Source organism: Diceros bicornis, chromosome 2 (genome assembly GCF_020826845.1).
Source record: "Diceros bicornis minor isolate mBicDic1 chromosome 2, mDicBic1.mat.cur, whole genome shotgun sequence".
NCBI lineage: Eukaryota > Metazoa > Chordata > Mammalia > Perissodactyla > Rhinocerotidae > Diceros > Diceros bicornis.
In genome coordinates, this window is record NC_080741.1 from 34,986,155 (window position 1) to 35,004,884 (window position 18,730).

At 39.2% G+C, this 18,730-nt stretch overlaps 1 protein-coding gene across 1 annotated transcript in view; it reads right to left on the minus strand.

Annotated features, from left to right (window-relative positions):
* Window positions 1-18,730, minus strand: part of GADL1 (glutamate decarboxylase like 1) — a 154,265-nt gene that overhangs the window by 99,307 nt on the left and 36,228 nt on the right. Inside the window, exons 4-9 of the mRNA XM_058567403.1 lie at window positions 17,958-18,048; window positions 14,355-14,461; window positions 13,537-13,652; window positions 7,586-7,665; window positions 7,409-7,463; window positions 2,273-2,389 (exon numbers count right to left, since the gene is read on the minus strand). Coding sequence (XP_058423386.1) covers window positions 2,273-2,389; window positions 7,409-7,463; window positions 7,586-7,665; window positions 13,537-13,652; window positions 14,355-14,461; window positions 17,958-18,048 — 566 coding nt within the window. The remainder of the gene's footprint in view (window positions 1-2,272; window positions 2,390-7,408; window positions 7,464-7,585; window positions 7,666-13,536; window positions 13,653-14,354; window positions 14,462-17,957; window positions 18,049-18,730) is intronic.

Here is an 18,730-nt window from a genome sequence, read left to right on the forward strand (position 1 = left end):
AAGCTTTGCTGGGAGTGTGAGGCTCTGCAGCAGCCACAGCCCCTGCTCCAGAGAAGAGCTGGAGCAGCCCTGAAATCCTGGTCTAAGGCAGAGGCTGGACTAACATTCACTTTCACAGAGGAAGAATAATAGGAGGCAAAACATTTCAATAAAACTAAAGTGTTTCTTACTCGGTTGTTTAAAAATGCATTGTAATTAACCAAACTTAAGACACTACCAAATGTAAAAGTCTCCATTTTTGTGTACCACAAAGAAAAAACAATGACATCAACATACCGATTTCAGGTATGTTAAAAATGTAAACCAAAGAATTGTATTTTGGAATTAATAAAATATGGTATATATGCAGGGCAACTTGGTTTCATGGAAAACCTGGAAGAACAAGCAATCATAATTACATTTTTAAAAAGAAATAAAGTAAATATCAGTTTTTAATATTTTGAAGTATCTTTAAAATGTCCTTTAGAAAATTTCAAACAGGCCAAAGTAATTACTGTAATTTTATTAATTTTGAAAATTAATAAACTACCTATTGTATATGAAGTTTCTTTAAGATAAGCTACATGCTCCTGTATAAAATTTTCTCAACAGAATCGGTGTCTGCAATATTGAAGGATGGGTGAATACTGTCTCTATGTTACAGCTAATTTCTTTAATAGGTCAGATAAACTGTTGTCAAATTTAATCTTATACCACAGGCATTCACTAGATGCATACTATGTGCAGCAGAATAATTGATGTGTTTCCTTATAAAAGGATTTCCTTCAAAAATTCAACTTCTAATTTTTAGAAAATCTAGAGAGGCTTTTATTCAAATTTATAAATCTCAGTTATCTCTAAGCCCCATAAATCTCTTAATATCATTCCCAATTTAGAAACTGCTGTAGTTACTCTGTTTTACATAAACTATATAATCCATATTTAATGTTTCTTTTATAAGAGTGGATTTTTTAAGTATAACTGCTGATGTATTTGATTTTTTCCCTCTATTTTTCACTGTCACCAAAGTACTCACTTCATATTATCTTTTAGGACATAATGTATTACTATGCTTCTAAGTCTATAAAAATCAATAAGATATTAGTTGAAATGTGAACAGATACAAATATTACAATCCCATTTAAAGAAATCACAAACAATCTACCTGAAGTATTGCCATCGGCATGCTAATGGAGCCTATAACTCTAGTGAGCTTTATATTACTGCTGCTTTTACCAAATATTAGCATATATTTGATGAAAGCCTTGAGCTGCTGAAAAATTCTCGCCATATTATATCAAAATGCTTTACTTTGAAAGCATAAAATCGTCCAAACTATAAAACCATATGTAGCTATGTCCCCAAATGCTTAGTTACCTTCCATTCAGTAAGTCAAAAATATTGCCCTTTCTTTTTCTGATAAGGAGGATATGAATCACTCACTTTCCAGAAGAAAGTTCCCTAAAGTCTCATCAGCGTGCTCAACAGTCCCTTCTATTGGGTTGAATCAAACTAATTAACTCCTGGTTTCACACACACAAAAAAAGAAAACCAAAAAGCTCAACAAACACTCATAACTGGCTGAATTCAACTCATTAATTCTGGATAAGTAGAATTTTAAGTTACCTTTAATTAAGGAAAAATTTATTATGAACAAGCCTAGGGCTTACAAAATTAATTAGCAAAAAAGCCAATCTTTTAAGTTGGAAAATTATGAAGAATATAAGTTATCCCAATCCCTCTCAAATAATTATCTATGGGAGATTCAGATAAAACCTGCTTTAATTATAGCATGCAATTATGTAATGCAGCTTTTTGGATCTTCCAGCTGATTGGAATCATATAATTTTAGAGCTAGAAGATACTTTACAAACCGCATCAGCCATTTCCCTCTTTACAAATGAAGAAACTGAAGCCCAAAGGGCTGAGGTCACAGTGAAGAAAAGGCCAATTAGAATCCAAAATCCAAGTCTCTTGACTCCATAGTCCGAAATGTGTCCCTTATACCATGTCACCTCAATGACAGTAGATTCAAGAGACCAAAGAAAATGGTTCATGGGAGAAGAGGAAATAAAATGGAATCTGGAAAACTAAAAATTTGCATCAAGTCTTGGGATCTTCTTCTTTATTATCTTACAGAAAACAACATATTTATTTCCAGTAATTAAAGATACACACTTAAATAAAAGTAGTTGGAGACTTTACATCTAGTTTCTGAGAATACGAAAACTTCCCACCAAAGCTGCAAAAAGACTAGAAAGTTAAACAGATGTGTACACACAAATGCACTTACATCCACATGAAGCCAGAGGCCGTGCTGCTCACAGATGTCAGCGATTTCATCCAGAGGATCAAAGGCTCCTAGCACAGTCGTACCAGAGGTGGCACAGACAAGGAATGGTGCTGCTCCCTGTGAAAAGGACCCCCACACAAGAATTGTTACCATCACCACTAAATTTGTCCTGTAGTAGGCTGGTAAATACAAAAGTTAAACATCCAGAAATCTATTGGGTTTCTTTGAAGATAATCATTAATTCAGTGAGTGGTTTTAAACTTCTCCACTATATGGCCTCTTGTCACTATAAACAGGTTAAGGAACCTGAGAAGATGCTATGACCCTAGTAGTTCTTTGTCCCAACTCAATATGCATCGTATTTTCACTCTTATTTTCTTTCTGTAGTATTTTCTGTTCTATAGATTTCCCAGATTAAAAGTGAATAACCTCAACTGCAACGGCAAACTGGTATGCTGTGTGATTCCTAGCTCCTTCTTGGGGAGATTCACTGGGGCCTCCATGGTGCTAGCATTGTTACTCTTCTCCAAAATAAAAAGAAACATGATTGGAAGACAGTCAGCTCCAGAGACAAACCATGCAGCCTGTCTGCTTGTCTCCTTGTAAAGTAAGTGCAGTTACAAAACAAAGAATGTACTCAGGTACAAATTTGGCATCCAAGGGGATATAGTCTCCAAAATAGGTGCCGCAACAGAGAAATCTGTTAGAATGTGCTAGAAAAGAGAACCTGTATCACTTCTACCGTGATTATTCCTCCTTGTACAGCTGATGGCTGCATCTTGTAGGGCGAACAGGTGCCAGTGGGAAATGGGGAGAAAAGGAAGAATGTGGGAGCACACGCAGAGATGAAATGGTAATTCCAGCCAAGCTAGCCAGACACCTTGGCCCCATAAGGGACTTTATGGCAATCAGGTAAAGGAAGAGGACATGAGGTTGTTTCCAAATGGATCCACCCCAGCATGTCAGCAAAAATGTGTTGCTTGCTGTGGAAGTGCCTTGGAGGGAAAATTTGCAGACAAAGGTGGGAGTGGGAGAAGCAACAAGAATCCTAAGATTCTAGAGCACCTGAGGAATAAGTGACAAGAACATTTAGTGCCCATAAAAGTTATTTTACCTCCATTTAGGATGGAATCATTTTTTCCCTCAGTTTTATCTTGAAGGGCAGTTGTTCTTGCAATATATTTTTATGTGCCATTTAATGTTAGGAGTTGTTCCATTTGGACCAGACTCATTCCAATTTAGCTGACCTTTGACAGAAGGAAGTTACTTCTCAATGGGAAGTGGGGCAGAGCAAGGACACTTGGTCCACGTCTTTAAATTGAGTTGCATAGGAATCCAAGTAATGGTACACAATGAATCCATTTGCCATTTGGAGAGACAGTTGTGACACATGGAATCTAGTCCACCCACACCTCTTAGAGCAGGGCCAGTAGGTGACAGAGCCCCTGGGGGACCCTGGGCTTTGGGACTTCTTCCCTGTACTCAACTACCAACAGGTTATGTCTTTATCATGTCAGTGACCTCATGAAATAAGAGCAGATTTACATCAATCATTAAAAGCAATAGAAAAAGTAATTTACTAAAACCATTTAAGGTGTCTTGAATGGTTGGGCTTTTCCTCATAAACTATATGGCATCCTGACAGTTGTGAGAAAATGCCTATGCAAGCTATTATAGCCTATTAATGAGTTTTCTTCACCTTTTTAAAACAATTTAGCTATAAATATCAGGGCCAGAAATTCAACTTTTGCAATCTGGATTTAACCTTCCAGGATTTTTTTCCTTTCATATCTCATGCTATTAATGAGAAAATTCAGTGGAAACAGTATTGATTGCGTGCTGCCGATGAGCTGTATTCCCTAAGAAAGTTTGTCATTTCAAACACTCATATACAAAAACACTTCCAAATATTCAGTGGTTATAGTAGTTTTATCTTTTCATAGCACTTAGAACCTCTGACGTCTCTGTGGTTTTCACCACCTTTGCAATGGCATCAAGTAAAGGTCACTGCTCAACATATTTTTAATGGATTGTGGTTGGCCAGGGAATTGAATCCCAGGGGAAAATAAGTTGATGTACTGTTCCCTACATCTGAAACAATATGAGTTAAAAGCTTGAAACAAAACAACTAGGTCTGAAGCTACTGAGAAAAATAAACTAGTCATCAGGTATTGTTATCTCAGAATGGATGCCAAGTTTGTCCTTGGTGAATGCAGGCTCCAGTTTTAACTAACTTGAAAGAAAACTGAGGAGACATACCAACTCTAACCCCACTGCCCTACTTTTAAATGTGCCTAAAGCAATTTTTACTTTTTAAAAATTTCTCTTTTCAAGTTCTCAACTTTAGAATATGTCAGTTGCATGGACTTTCATTGTCAAAACAAACAAAAATTTAAACAATTAAAATAAAAATGACTATCCTGGAATAAAACCCATCTGACATGCTAGAACAAGAGTTCTTAATGATACTAAGAAAAGAAAAAAAAGTTTTTGCTGTCTTTAGGGGATGCTAGGCAACTAATTCACTATTTTGAAAATGAGTAAATAATGGGAAAGGAGAAAACATTTATCCTGCTGTGCCTGTACAAACTCTTTCCTTAGGGAAACCAAATAGGGATGAAGGAACATTTTTCTTTATAGCAGTATGCCTCCAATAAATGAAGGAGGACTGAGAGAATGAATTAGAACATCACCTAATAAAATAATGGATCTAGACAATGGTCACCAATGGCAGCAAAACCCATGAGGTGAGAGGTGATGCAGAGCCCTATAAAAGATGGACTGACAATATCAGAACCCACCAATCAATGTTATCACAAAAAGAGACACAAGATGTCTCCTGATGGAAGGACAAAATACCATCCAGGAAGTCTTCCTGGTAAAAAATACCATCTGAATCTCACCAAGTCTCAGGATCTAAGTGCCAGATTATAGGAAATCTAGAGAACAGATAGGGTGGTGCAGAAAAGGGGAGTGCTTAGATTCTCAAATTCTTGATGTAATCTACAAAATCCATAATGTGGAAAACTCTACAGGACAAAGGACCTGGTTTTTTCAACAAATCAATTGCATGGGGGGAAAAAGAGGAGGACGGGAAAGCTATAGATTAGAAAAGATTTGTGTGATGAATCGACCAAATGCAATGTACGGACCTTGTATGAGTCCTCATTCAAACAAGCCAACTATTAAAAAAAACAAAAAAGGCAATGGGAGAAATTTTAATATAAATGAATATTTGATGATATTAATAAATTATTATTTCCTATAATAGTATTATTTGTTTTAAAAAAGAGAGAGTGCATATCTTTTACAGATATACTGAACTATTTATAGATGAAATGATATGATGTGTGGGATTTGCTTCAAACTAATGTAGAGGTGGTAGGAGGGGACGGGGTGTAAATTAAGCAGAAAGGAGCATAAGCTAATGATTGTTGAAGACGCATGATGGGTATATGTAGGCTCATTATATTAGTTGTGTATATATTTGAGATTTTCCATAATGAAAAGTTTAAAATTCAGAAAAGAAAGAAAGAAAGGGAGGGAGGGAGGAATGGAGGGAGGGAAGGAGGAAAGGAAGGAAGGAAGGAAGGAAGGTAGGAAGGAAGGAAGGGAGGAAGGGAGGGAAGGAGGGAGGGAGGGAGGAAGGAAGGAAGGCAGGCATGCACCCGGGCATGCACCGACGCACTGCTTGTCAAGCCATGCTGTGGCGGCGTCCCATATAAAGTAGAGGAAGATGGGCATGGATGTTAGCCCAGGGCCGATCTTCCTCAGCAAAAAGAGGAGGATTGGCATCGGATTTAGCACAGGGCTGATCTTCCTCACACACACACACAAAAAGCACAATAGATATTCCCTAACAACAAGCATTAATGACATAAAGTTCTTTTTGATAGGAACTTCCATAGAAAAAGATAAAACTAGACCAAAATAGATAAAACTAGAATGCAGTATTTGTGGTTCACAGCAGAACGAATAGGTTGTAATGTAGAATTTTATTCAAGAGTCAAAGACATCTCATAATCTGTACCAACAGACAACTATCAAATCCACTTGTCATTGGAATGTAAAAAAAAAAAAGATAAATGTAGATCTAAGGACACACACCTGAAGCCAATACATCTGCAATAAAGGCAGAATTTTTACGTACAGACTTTCATAACAAATACCTTGATCTAGCATGCTCCGGATAAGGTGATTTTTACGAAAACTTTAAACATATAAAGAGTGAAATAACAGAAATATAAAATTAAAACTTAAAAAATAAAAATAAAAGAACCCGTCTTTCTTAGAGTGTGAAATCCCACGAAGAGAGAGATACTTACATCCCAGCTCGGAAGCTGGGCTTTTCATTGTTCAGCAGTCACACCTGACTTTGTTGCTACCTATTGGAAAGTTCTGAGAGAGTGAACAGAAGCTCTTTTAGCAGTGAGGACTGTGGTGGGATGGGAGGGAAGTAGTGATGTGGGTGTACCTAATCCAGCAGGCTTTTGGTCCAAAAAGCAAGATGGCTGGCACCAAAACAACAACACACCTAAACAGCAGGTGACCAGGGCCATGCTTTGCCTTCCCCAGCAACTGATATGTCAACTTGAACACAGTCTGGCAGCTAAGGAAGAGAGGACATTCTGCCAGCGCTGAACTGCTAGATCCAGACCCAATATGGGGTGACGGGTATGGATTGGCTTTGGGTGGAAGCAACCTGGGAGGATAGGTTGATCAAGAAATCAGGAATCATTCTGAATGCAATCCAGAGACAATTGGCTTGGCCTGCGGAATTCTCAGTCAGGAGTTATTTAGAAGCGTGGATGCTGAGGCCCTGCTGGAGAGGCTGGGCTCATCTTTTAAGGCTAATTCTAGGCAAGAATCCTGAATATGGTGATATCAGTGTTTTAATAGGCTCCAGCCACCTGGGAATGAGAACATCCGGGAAACTCCACAGAACATGGAGAGCCAAGGACCTGGAAATAGAACATCTGTAAATGAGTTTCCCTCTTTTAATTCCAACAAGCTCTCTTCTCTCTCCCACACACAGAAATGGGTCTGGCTGCTTGCGTTCCCTCCCTGGCATTCTCTGCCTCATACCCAGACACACGCATGCATTTTCTCTCCCCCATTTTCCATCTCTTCTCTCACCTCTTTTCTGGCTTGCCAGATTTGCTTCTCCAGTTCTTCAGGTATCATTTTACCTCTAAGAGACACAGATTTGAGATGCTCAGTTATGTTTAGCAGTGAACAGACACTGGTGCTGCTTTTTAAAAAGTATGAATTTCCCCCTCCACCCACCAGGCTTCCGGATCCTGTCCCCATTACCTTCCATCTGTTTCCACAAAGCAAACATTGTCAGTACCAATCCCAAGAAAGGAGGCTGCCTTCTTCATGGAGTAATGACACTAAATTAAAAGGAACATGGGGGAAGAGAGAGACATGAATACATAGTGTGAAAAAAGTTTTGCTTATTATCTAAATGGGTGTAAGTCACATGGTTGAGCCCAATCTTTGGAACATACTGCATAAAAGAAAAATGAAACAGTAATTTAATTGAGCCCCTCAGTATAGTGGTTGAGAACATTGACTTTGGGATCAGAGGAACCAGGATTTAATTCCAGATTTTCCCAGTTACAGCAATGGAACCTTGAGCAAATAATGTACACTCGCCAAGCCTCAATTTGCTAATCTATCATATGGGTGTGTCAATGCCTACTCCACCCGCTTGTCATACAATTAAATGGGTTAATATACATAAAGGGCTTAGCACAGAGCCTGGCATATGGAATAAACTTGGTCACTGGAGGCTGTTGCTTTCCATAACATTGAGAAAAGTTTCTCTTGATGCTACTACTAAGACTCGGTATTAATGGAAACAGAATGTAGTCCGCTGCTGACTCAAAATCCTCTAAGGAGCGAGCAAGACTCTGTCTCAAAAATTGCAATCACAGACCACAGCAGAATTTAATTATTTTCAAGAGCAAACAATGGGTTATAAATGCTGATCAGACACTTGACCAATCTTGTTTAATATTGAATGTAAGATGGAAATTAGACACAAAGGAATGTAGCTAAAATCATAATAACAAAAGTAATAATCATTTATAGACACACTACTTTATGTCACCCTGGCATTAATGAGGCTATAGATGGATCTTGAATCAGGTCTGGTCTGTTTCTTATTGGCAAATAGTAGTATATGCTTTAGATTGTTGGGTCTATTTTTCCTTACTCCATAAAGCCTATAAAATAATTAGCATTCAAACATTGGAGATGTCGCTCTTTATAAATTAGTACAGACAGGTGGTCAATTAATTCTTTGTCATGCCTGAAAAATGAAGGTGCTAAAGGACATTATTGTACCAAAAAACCTTAGTGATTTAATTTGTAGGTATGAATACATTAAAAAAGTAGTCATGCCTTCACACTTAGGTTGATATATTTCCTCAAATGTGGTCATTTTTTTCTTTTTGTCAAGCGAGTTTTATGGGGAGCTCTTTTTTTAATTCTGTCAAAATAAATGCAAAAGTCACACCGTCAGGAAAAATGAAACCATTCAAATAATTAATTTCCAAATATCAAATAGGACGCGTCCAAAATGCCTATAGGATGCATTCATTTCAGGTTGTTACAAGAACATATGCATATGGAGAAGTAATAATGTACTTGAAAATGTAATTAATTCTCTACTTGCTACATCAGCCCACCACAGCTAAGGTGAATTATTTCTCACCAGAGATTTGGGTTCTGGTCACCAAACAGCTATTGATTGCATAATGATAAGTAGTAGCCTACTCCAACTGACATCTGCCAATAAAGAAAAGCACATTGCTTTGCCTGAGGAATAGCAAAATATTCCCAACCAATGAATCTGCTGAATAAAAAAGTGGTAATCAGAATAAGAATAACTTCAACGGAGCCAACTGTGGGTACCCCAGGGCCAAGTCTAGTCCAATGTCAATCTCAAATGGATAGGGACAGGTAAAAAAAAGTCAGCAAAACTGAAGTCTAAACATCTGAAGGCATCAGAGGAGGAAAAGAGCTCTAGAAGGGAAAAAAGGAGACGGCAATGCTTCAGACATGCTGAGTAGTTGTAAGGAAAGGAAAAACCTAGAAGGTTGGAGTTCAGAGGTAACAGTTGCATTTAGAAACGAACGGTGGCTGCTCCCCTTGCTGGCAAAAGATAAGTCAATCGTTCGAAGACCCAATCTCCCTCTAGGTTTCATGCATCTAGTGAAGATGCAAAAATCTCAGTGGTGTTTGTTTCTGTGAGGATAAAACAGCAAGTGCCCACATGAAAGACAGAATTGCGCTGAAGTTCGCCTTTCTGGTTCCAGCCAGGATTTTTTCTGTGACCTTGGGTTTCTCAATGAACTGCTGCTTTCCCCTCCTGTAGATGGTGTTCTGGACACTTGTATTGTGTTGTGGACTCCTTCGAGTGCTGACTAGTTAGACACTCAAATTAGTTCTGGGTGGTGGGGAGAGCAGGGTTTGTGAATGTTCCATGTTAGGGGATGAAGAAAAGGAATGTACAGGGGACTTCTCCAAGAGCACGCAGATGATTGAGTTCCTAAAGAAGCAGAGCTAGGATCCACGTGGACTGTCAATGCTCGGCGTGACATCCCAGGAAGCACCTGCTTCCCTGTGGAGCACGCCTGCAATCACACCCAAACCCAGGTCAGTGTCGCCTAGGGAGCAGGGCCATGAATAGCAAGAGTGAGCCACGAATGAGGCATCTCGAGTGCAAAATGTAAGGAGGCACGACCCTGAGGCGTGTACCCTGGGCGTCTCACTCACCTCACCCTAGCCTCGATCCTGCTAGAGAGCAGCTAGGCCCATTGATCGCTGACCTGGGAGGTAAGAGTTTCTTTTCTCCTCTCACTTTTTAGTGGCAGACAATCATCTACTTTATGCTGATTCCCACAGTGACTGGAATTACAAACCTAGGATTTCTATAAATTCAAGAAATTCATATCTAACTGCTAATCAAGCCACAAATTTACTACTGTTACTTTTCTCCCCAAATCTCCTTCCCTTTGGTTCCTATTTAGCACTGGAGAGGCTACCTTGGATATGTTGATGGTTTAAGGGGCTTTGTCATGATCTTCCAGGTCTCCATCAACAGTTAAATTACAACTGAATCCTGAAGGATGCAAAAATACCTTCAGAGGTGGGTGCATATATTCTGCATTTGATGGTGGAAGGCAGAGATAGAGTAATTACCCTTGTCAATCCGGGGCAGCATATAAACTAGTAAAGTAAAATCACCTAATAAACAATACAGGAAAATAACCACAGGGCTACTGGCCAACTCCTAAAAGAAAACAAGGGAGGTAGAGCAAAAAGATTCACAGAGGGTTTAAGACTATTTAGGAAACATAGCCTTCTTTAATTCTTTTTTTTTTAACTAAATAATGAATTGATTTGTTGCAATAAGTGGTGAAGGTGATCACTAAAATATGAATTAAAATAATGCAAATGCTACGACCTGAGTCTCTTTGGCAGAGCAGGGAAAGGAATGAGCTACAAAGTGGAGTCTGGACGGACAGGGTGAAAATATATATTCAAGGCTATAGTGTTTTCAAAGTTATGGACTTTTCCTGTGGAATTCATGTTATAATGGGCTGAATGTTTGTATTCCCTCAAAATTCACGTGTTTACTCCCTAGCCCCCAAAGTGATGGCATTAGTTCTAGATTATGTCACGAGGGTGAGACTCTCATGGGATTAGTGCCCTTATAAAAAACAGAAGACAGAGAGATCTCACTCTGTCCATAAGCAAGAACAGAGGAAAGGCCATGGGAGCACACAGTGGTCTACAAGGAAGCGGGCTTTCAGTGCACTGAATTTACCACTACCTTCATCTTGGACTTCCCAGCCTCCAGAACTATGAGAAATAAATGCCTGTTGCATAAACCATCCAGTCTATGATATTTTGTTATAGCAGCCCCAGCAAACTAAGTCACACATCTAGTTCTTGGTTTTCTAGCTCCATCTTCTGCTGGCATGTTAGCCAAGGCATATATTTTATCTCTTTTTGCATATATATCTTCAACAGAGATTTTTTAAAAAAATACTTAGTTCTGGTTTCACAACTGCATGAGGTTTCCATTTCTTTTCACCCCCGATTTGCCAGCTATACCTGTGTTACTGATCTTTCGCAGCCATAATCTTTATTCTAGGCTTCCATCGAATTTCTTCCCCATTTCCAGGGCAGTTATTCCAGAAAAAAAACTCTAGTGAGTTTTAAACCAAATGAAGAACGAAAAAGCCAAAAGTAAAACACTGAGCTGATAGCAGGGGCCCTATTTAATCAGCTTTCCCAGACATAGAAACAGCAATTCAAATGTAGAAGGGACTTTAAATTTCTGATACGCTAGTGTTCTTCAAACTGAAATACCAAGGATTGGAACCCAGAGAGGGAAACTCTACTCCATTATAATCCCAAATAACTAAGTATTTTTCCCAGATGTCCACATTTCCAAACATTTTTCTCTTGCTGCAGAAAGAATGTCTTATGAAGAAGGGCCTCAGTGGCTAGTTAAGAATCTCAGACTAGATGATTCCTCCCAGGGGCCTCCCAACAACTCAACACCCACTTTGCACTTAGCGCTGAACTAACCAGAGCAAAGGTCAGACAGGGCAGGAGGAAAACGTGGGGGTGGCTAGGTTTTCTTCAACTGCTCACCTCTTAGTGCACAATTTATCCTTTTGCAATAATAAAGTAACTTTTGCTCTTGAAAGAAAATAACAGATACAGGAAATCTCAGCTAGAAATAACAGCGATTTTCAGATTTTGCCCGCCTCATGGGTTTGACAGATCTAGATTATCACAGAAGGTACAGATGCTAAACTTTTCCTGCCAGGGATGTGGGGAAGAGGCAGTTGTGGAACGGACAGAGTCACCCACTGGAATCACACAAAAGCAGAAAAGGAAAAGAAGAATCTCTTCCAGATAAGACTACACTTAAACCATGCCATCTATTATACCGACATTATTATAGTTGAATCATTCTCCTCCTACTAATAATAATAGCTAACATTTTTGCCTATCAATTATGTGTCAGATGCTACTTTACATGCATTAACTCACTCAATCTTTGCAACAACCCACTAATCGGTGGCTACTACGCTCATGTGGATGCTGGGTTGCTTTAATGGCCCCAAATTGTTGACTGCTCTCTGTATCCACGCCCTTTGCCAAGTGACTTTGCAGAGAGTCTCCTTAAGAGGTGGAGTCCCACTTCTTAGATTTGGGTTGCTAGGCATGAGTTACTTTACCAAGAAAATGAGGTAGAAATGACAATGTGCCAGTTCTGAGCCTAGGAGTCAAGAGGCCTGGTGTGTTTCCATGATGTTTTTCACCTGCACCATTGCCATGACAACACACCTGGACTAGCCTGCTGGAGGATGAGAGACACATGGAGCAGAGAGGACTCACTGGAGTCATCCAAGCTGAGCTACTCCTAGATCAGCCATCAGCCAGCTAACCCTCAGACATGTAAGGGAGCCCAGCCAAGACTATCCCAAGACTTGTAGGCAGTCATATAGAGCTATAGCTCTATGCCACTGGGTTTTGGGATAATTTGTTAGGTACAAGAGCTAAATGATACACTCATTTTTACAAATTAGGAAACTGAGGCACAGAGGAGTTAATCGACTTACCCAAGGTCACTCAAATAGTAAGTAGTGAAGACAGGAATTGAATCCAGGCAGCCTGGCTCAAAGCCAATGCACATATCTACAATTGGATCTCCTACTTTAGTGGAGAGTAAAATGAGATAGGGGATTGTGGCAACATCCAATCGTGTGTGTGTGTGTGTGTGTGTGTGTGTGATGTTCATTGTTACTGAATCGCTTCTTTTCCTCTTGAAATGCCCTTGTGTTAGCCATTGAAAGCAATCAATTTTACAAAGAAATGTGAGTAGAAGACATAGCTGAGATCAGTAGTGATTATCTAAGTTCTGATAAATAAGACACTCAAGGATTTCACAGGAGATAGCACCTTCAAATTAAACGTTCTCTTTTCTCAAAGAAAATGTTACAGAGTATAAATTTTAAATAAAGGTGATGTACAAAATTGGGTGGCCAGGGGTTACAATATCAAACCCAAACCCATCAGAATTTCTCTTGGAATGAAATACAACATTATACTTAGGCGTATTAGTCACACACAGATAAGATAAAAGCACATTACGAGTCCCCAAACAAATAAGCCCTCTTAAATACTAACACATTCTTGGAAATCTATATCTGATATCAAAAATAGTTTTTTACCTCTGCAGATGTGAAAAGGATTAATCTTGGCAACCCAGACAGCCCTTTTTCCTTAATATCAGGGCAATATTTGTATCTAGCTAAATTCATTGCATACATATTGGACACTGAACCACCTGCAAAAACAAAATTGAAATGGTATATTGATAGCATGAAGTTATAGCTCCCTAAGTGCTGACTACGGTGGAAAGCATGAGTGGCTGTGGCTGCTCTAGTCTAATGACAAATCGCTGTGAAAGTCATCTAACACCACACCCTCCACCCCATTACTTGTACACACTTCCTAATCTCTATTCCAACAATGTCCAATCTCAGCAAAGAGAGAAGTTTTGGTCTATGCTCTCATTCCAGAGTTTTTCCAAACCAAAAATTTCAATCTCTGGACCCAGTTTTCCATAGTTAATAACATTCTTTCGGTCTGTCCTCTGATCAATAAAATGACAATACGTGCTCATCTTTGGTTCCAAAAAATGACTGTAAGATAAAATGTGATTCAGGAACCCTCTCAAGTAAAATTGATTGAAAAACTTATTATAGCTCTTCCAAACTCCCAGCAGCAGGGAAATTCATTTGTGTTCAATATAAATCCTAAATCGTAGACATCTCATTTGTTTAGCATTTATGTCATTTATTTAGCATTTAAGCAAAATATTATCACTCTGGAGAAAGGCACAAGCTAGATTCTCACCCCGTAGCATTAACAATATCCAACTCTTTGTAAGGTGTAAATCTGCAAGGAGTTATTCCTTATATAAGACATGAATAAATTTTTAGATGCTTGTAATGGAAGGGAGATGGCAATAACTAATTGTACTTACCTGGGTTAAATATTCCATCCCCTTCTTTCCAGCCAATAAATTCAATCATTTTCTTCAGAACCGCTTCTTCCACTAACAGAAACACTGGGGACACCTCATACGTATAACTAGATAGATATAAAAAACACTTCACTTCTATGACTAGAGTCAAACCATCCCTTTGGTGTCCCAAGAAATGCACATAGAGTTTTATTACACCAAGTGGCTGTTGAAGTGTCTGTAGAGTCTTTGGAAGTTTATCCATTGGAAATAGAGAAATACGCAGTCAGTGATAGTGCTAGTCATGGTTAGATAAATGCCAATAGCTCGTGGCTGTAGGGATATGCAAGCTACTTCAGCTGTCCTAATTTACAGGAAACTTTCCATTCCATTGGGAGAGATAAAGGCAGTGCATTTGGATTCTTTGTATTTGCCATGAACAGTGGCCATTTTACTCTTTGGGTGCTGCTTTGGATCCTGGTTAAAGAAAAACCATTGTCATGGTAATCCAGTGTTATTAGGTTACCACCATGAGTATCCTCACGGTCAGCTCTAGCTATTCTACATGGAAACTACCCGTCTGAATTAGGGCTTCCTCCATCACACAGCGTTTGTACAAATGGGAAGCGCTCTGTGGACATCTCTTATTGTGTGATGATTTTACTGCAAAGCACTACCCAGACCCCCTGCCAATGAAGACTTTGTTGCTCCTGACGGGAATGCTATTGTCAGAGAGCATTGCTAAGTTAGCCCCTTTAGGAATTGCCTCAGCCGCAGGGAGCCAGCCTCCTCAAGGTCACACGGTTTCCTGTTGTGGTCCACACCTGATAACCGGTCCAGCTGGAGGTATAAAGGCCGTGTTTACAAAGGCCGTGTGGGCCCAACTCCAGACCACTCTGAAGGGCTTTTGTAGCTCCAGAGGTCTCTAGGGGGTCAGCCAATATTGTCATTGAGCCGGCATGGCAGCTTGACTCCTCTCTCTGCCCACTCCTGCTTCCGTCCCCTCCCGTCACCAGTGTTGATGCCAAGGATATTCCTTAATAAACATCCTGCTCACTAAACTCCACCTAGAGCAGCTGCCCAGGGAACCCAACCTGCGACAGTTATCATGCCTTGTTTTGTAACGTGTGAGTCTCTTCTCTCTCCAGATCACTTGAGGATGACTAAACATCTATAATCTCGAACAATTAGGTGATTACATTAAATTGTATCTGAACAAATGTGTACTCTAAATATATAAGCTAAGCAGACACATTTAGATCTATAGGCACAGAATTTAGCGCAACTATTTTAACCTCCAAAAGGGAAAACTTCGAGAAGGAGGCAAAAAATAAATGAATATCTATCATGTATCAGCTTTCTATGTGCCAAGTTCACTACAGACATGTCATTTGACAAACAAGATATGTTCTGTTTCCACCGTGGTATGAAACCAGTTTACACACACCCAAAGTTTGAAAAAAGTGTATACATTTATGTGGACCTACAAATATAAGTGAAATAATCATTCACTTTTTTGTAAGAAAAAAATTAATATTAACCTGTCTTTGAAAACTAGCTTGACTGTAAACCTGGGTAATGGGCCTGGAGGTAGAGGAGAGGTCACCATAGAATGCTCTCACGGCTTGGTCACTTTTTGAGTGGATTGTTCAGCTTAGCAGCAATTTAACACTTCAAAAATGTCTAAATATATCAGATAAAAGAACCCTGCCCCGATGAGGAGTTAGAAAAGTCAGGACATATAAGAAAAGGTTCACAGAATTATGTAATTTTACTGTTTGATCTGATTTATCTACCACTTAACTCTTCTACCCATTGTAACCTGATATCATCTCCCATTACTCTGCCAAAAATTCTCTAACTAAAGTCACCCATGACATCCATGTTGCTAACCCAGGGGACATTTTTTGGTCTTTGTCTTAGTTAAATACTCAGCAACATGTGGCACTAGGTAAACTCTCCTCTGTGGCTTCCATGCCTTCCTGTTTGATTTTCTCCTTCTTCTCTGTCTCCATTGGAGGCTGATCCTGCTCCTCCTAGCCATTAAATATTAGATGACCTCAAGGCCCAGTCCCCAGCCCTCTTCTCTCCTCACTCTATACTAGGTCCCAAAGGCAGTGGTTCTCCATCTCCTGGTTTGTTTTTATTCAAAGTGTCTCCATCCTGCTCATTAAAATCACTTGTTGAGCTTTCAAAATATACCAGTGCCTGGGACACACCCATAGAAATTCAGATTTAATTGGTCTGGAGTGGGACACAGGCCTCAATATCTTTTTACAAAAATTTCCAGTTTGATTCTAATGAGCAGTATTGAGAATCACTGACTTAAGGAATCTTATTTATACCTACTATTTCAGTTACAATCAATTCACCAATAACTCCTAAATGTATACCCTTCCTAGAGATATCAGAATTCCAGGCCCGTATATCTCTCAGCTTGGTTGATATATACTCTCGGATATCTCGAAGTTGCTGCAAGCTCAAATGCTCACAGTTGAAAATTGACTTCTTGCTCTTGCCTTTCCATCGTATACTTGAAAAGCAGTCCCCTCTTCCAACGCTTCTCATCTCAATGAATAACGTGACCACCAACCAGCTATGAAAGCCAGAGACCCAGCATCATCTCATAAACCTCCCCCTCGTCTCACTTCCAAGATCCAATATATTATCCAGTCCTTCCTGTTTTATCTTCTAAACACATTTTTTTTCTCTCTATTTCTACCACTTTCGTCTAAGTCCAAGCTACTATCATCTCTCACCCGGCTAAGATAATGCCCTCCTAACTGGTCACCTCCAATCCACTCTCCATATTTCCAGTGATCTTTTCAATAAGCAAATGGCACCTAATGATTTAGAGACCTTCAATGGCTTTCCATCGTACTTAGAATAACTCATAAATATGGCCCACTGGGTCCTACATGCCTGCCTCCTATCTATCTCTCCAGTTTTATCCTCCACTACACTCCCCATAGCTTTCTCAGCTACACCCACACTGACCTTTCACTTCTTAGCATATGTCCTGCTGTCTCCTGCCAAAGGGCCTTTGTACATGCTGTTCCCTCTGTTTGGAACTCATCCCTCCTCTTTTCACCTAGTTAACTTTTACTCATCTTTCAGTTCTTAGCTATCACTTCCTCAGAGAAGACTTCCCTGAGCTCCCAACTAGGAAAAGATATCACATTTATATTTATAGCATCATGCACCTCTTCTTCACATGAGAATTTGAATTTTACATTAATTTTTGTGGATCACTTCAATCAGCATCTCTATCTCACTAGATTTTTTTGCTCCATGAAGCCAAAGTCAAGGTTTGTTTTTATTCAAAGTTTCTCTCTGGCACTTAGCACAGACATGGCTTTTCATGCAGGTATGAATGAAAAGTTGCTCAATCAATTTTCTCATCTGTTGAGAGGATATAACAATGCCTGCCTTACCCATCTCACAGTACCACTATCAAATCAAACAGCTCTTTAATACTGCTAAGTGTCATAAGACTACTCCATTATTTATGACGACACTGTGCAAATGAAACCATTAAATAGAAATTCATGATGTAAAATTTTATCTACTTAAAAACATCTCTAATCCATGTTGGGTGTAAAATTCTAGTAAAATGGTACTTACACACTTGGGTTTAATGCTTCTGTCATAAATCGGGCCACCAAGGAGTAATAATCAAGTCCAGCGTACAACTGGTTGAAAAATCTTGGGTGGTCTGTAAATTTAAACAGAATATTCATCTATGCAGCAATAAAAAAGAAAAGAAACTATTGATACAGCAATACCACAAATGAATCTTTCAGACAATGAAGCAACTCGACACAAAAGAATATATACTGTATGATTCCACTTACATGACATTCAATATTAGGCAAAGCTGATCTATGGAGATAGAGACTAGAATTCTGCATGCCTTCAGGAAGGAGATATTGATTGGGAAGGGGCTTGAGGGATCCTCTGGAGAGGTGGGAAAGGTTTGTTTTTCAATCTGGGTGACAGTTACTTACGTACAGGTATGTATAAATTCATCGAGCTGAGCACTTAAGATTTGTCCACTTGGACTGAATGTAAATTAAGCCCAATTTTAAAAGAGCATACAAAATCTAATTATGTACAAGGGAAAGAAATGTTGACGACCCATCTTATAGTTCTTTCTATAGAATACTAATATGTTTCTAAGCAAAATTTGAACACTCTTTTAAGAGCGTTGGTTTATCTGCTCCTTTTTTTCTACAACCAAGGCCTAAACCAGAATGCTTGAAAAATGGGTTATTTGAACACTGCTTAATACAAGTGTCAAAGCCTGCTACCTTTGTCTTCTGAAAATATCAGTATTAACTTCCCTACATTTAAACGCATTTCACTCACCAACAGGGTTCACTTGAGGCTACCAGCAG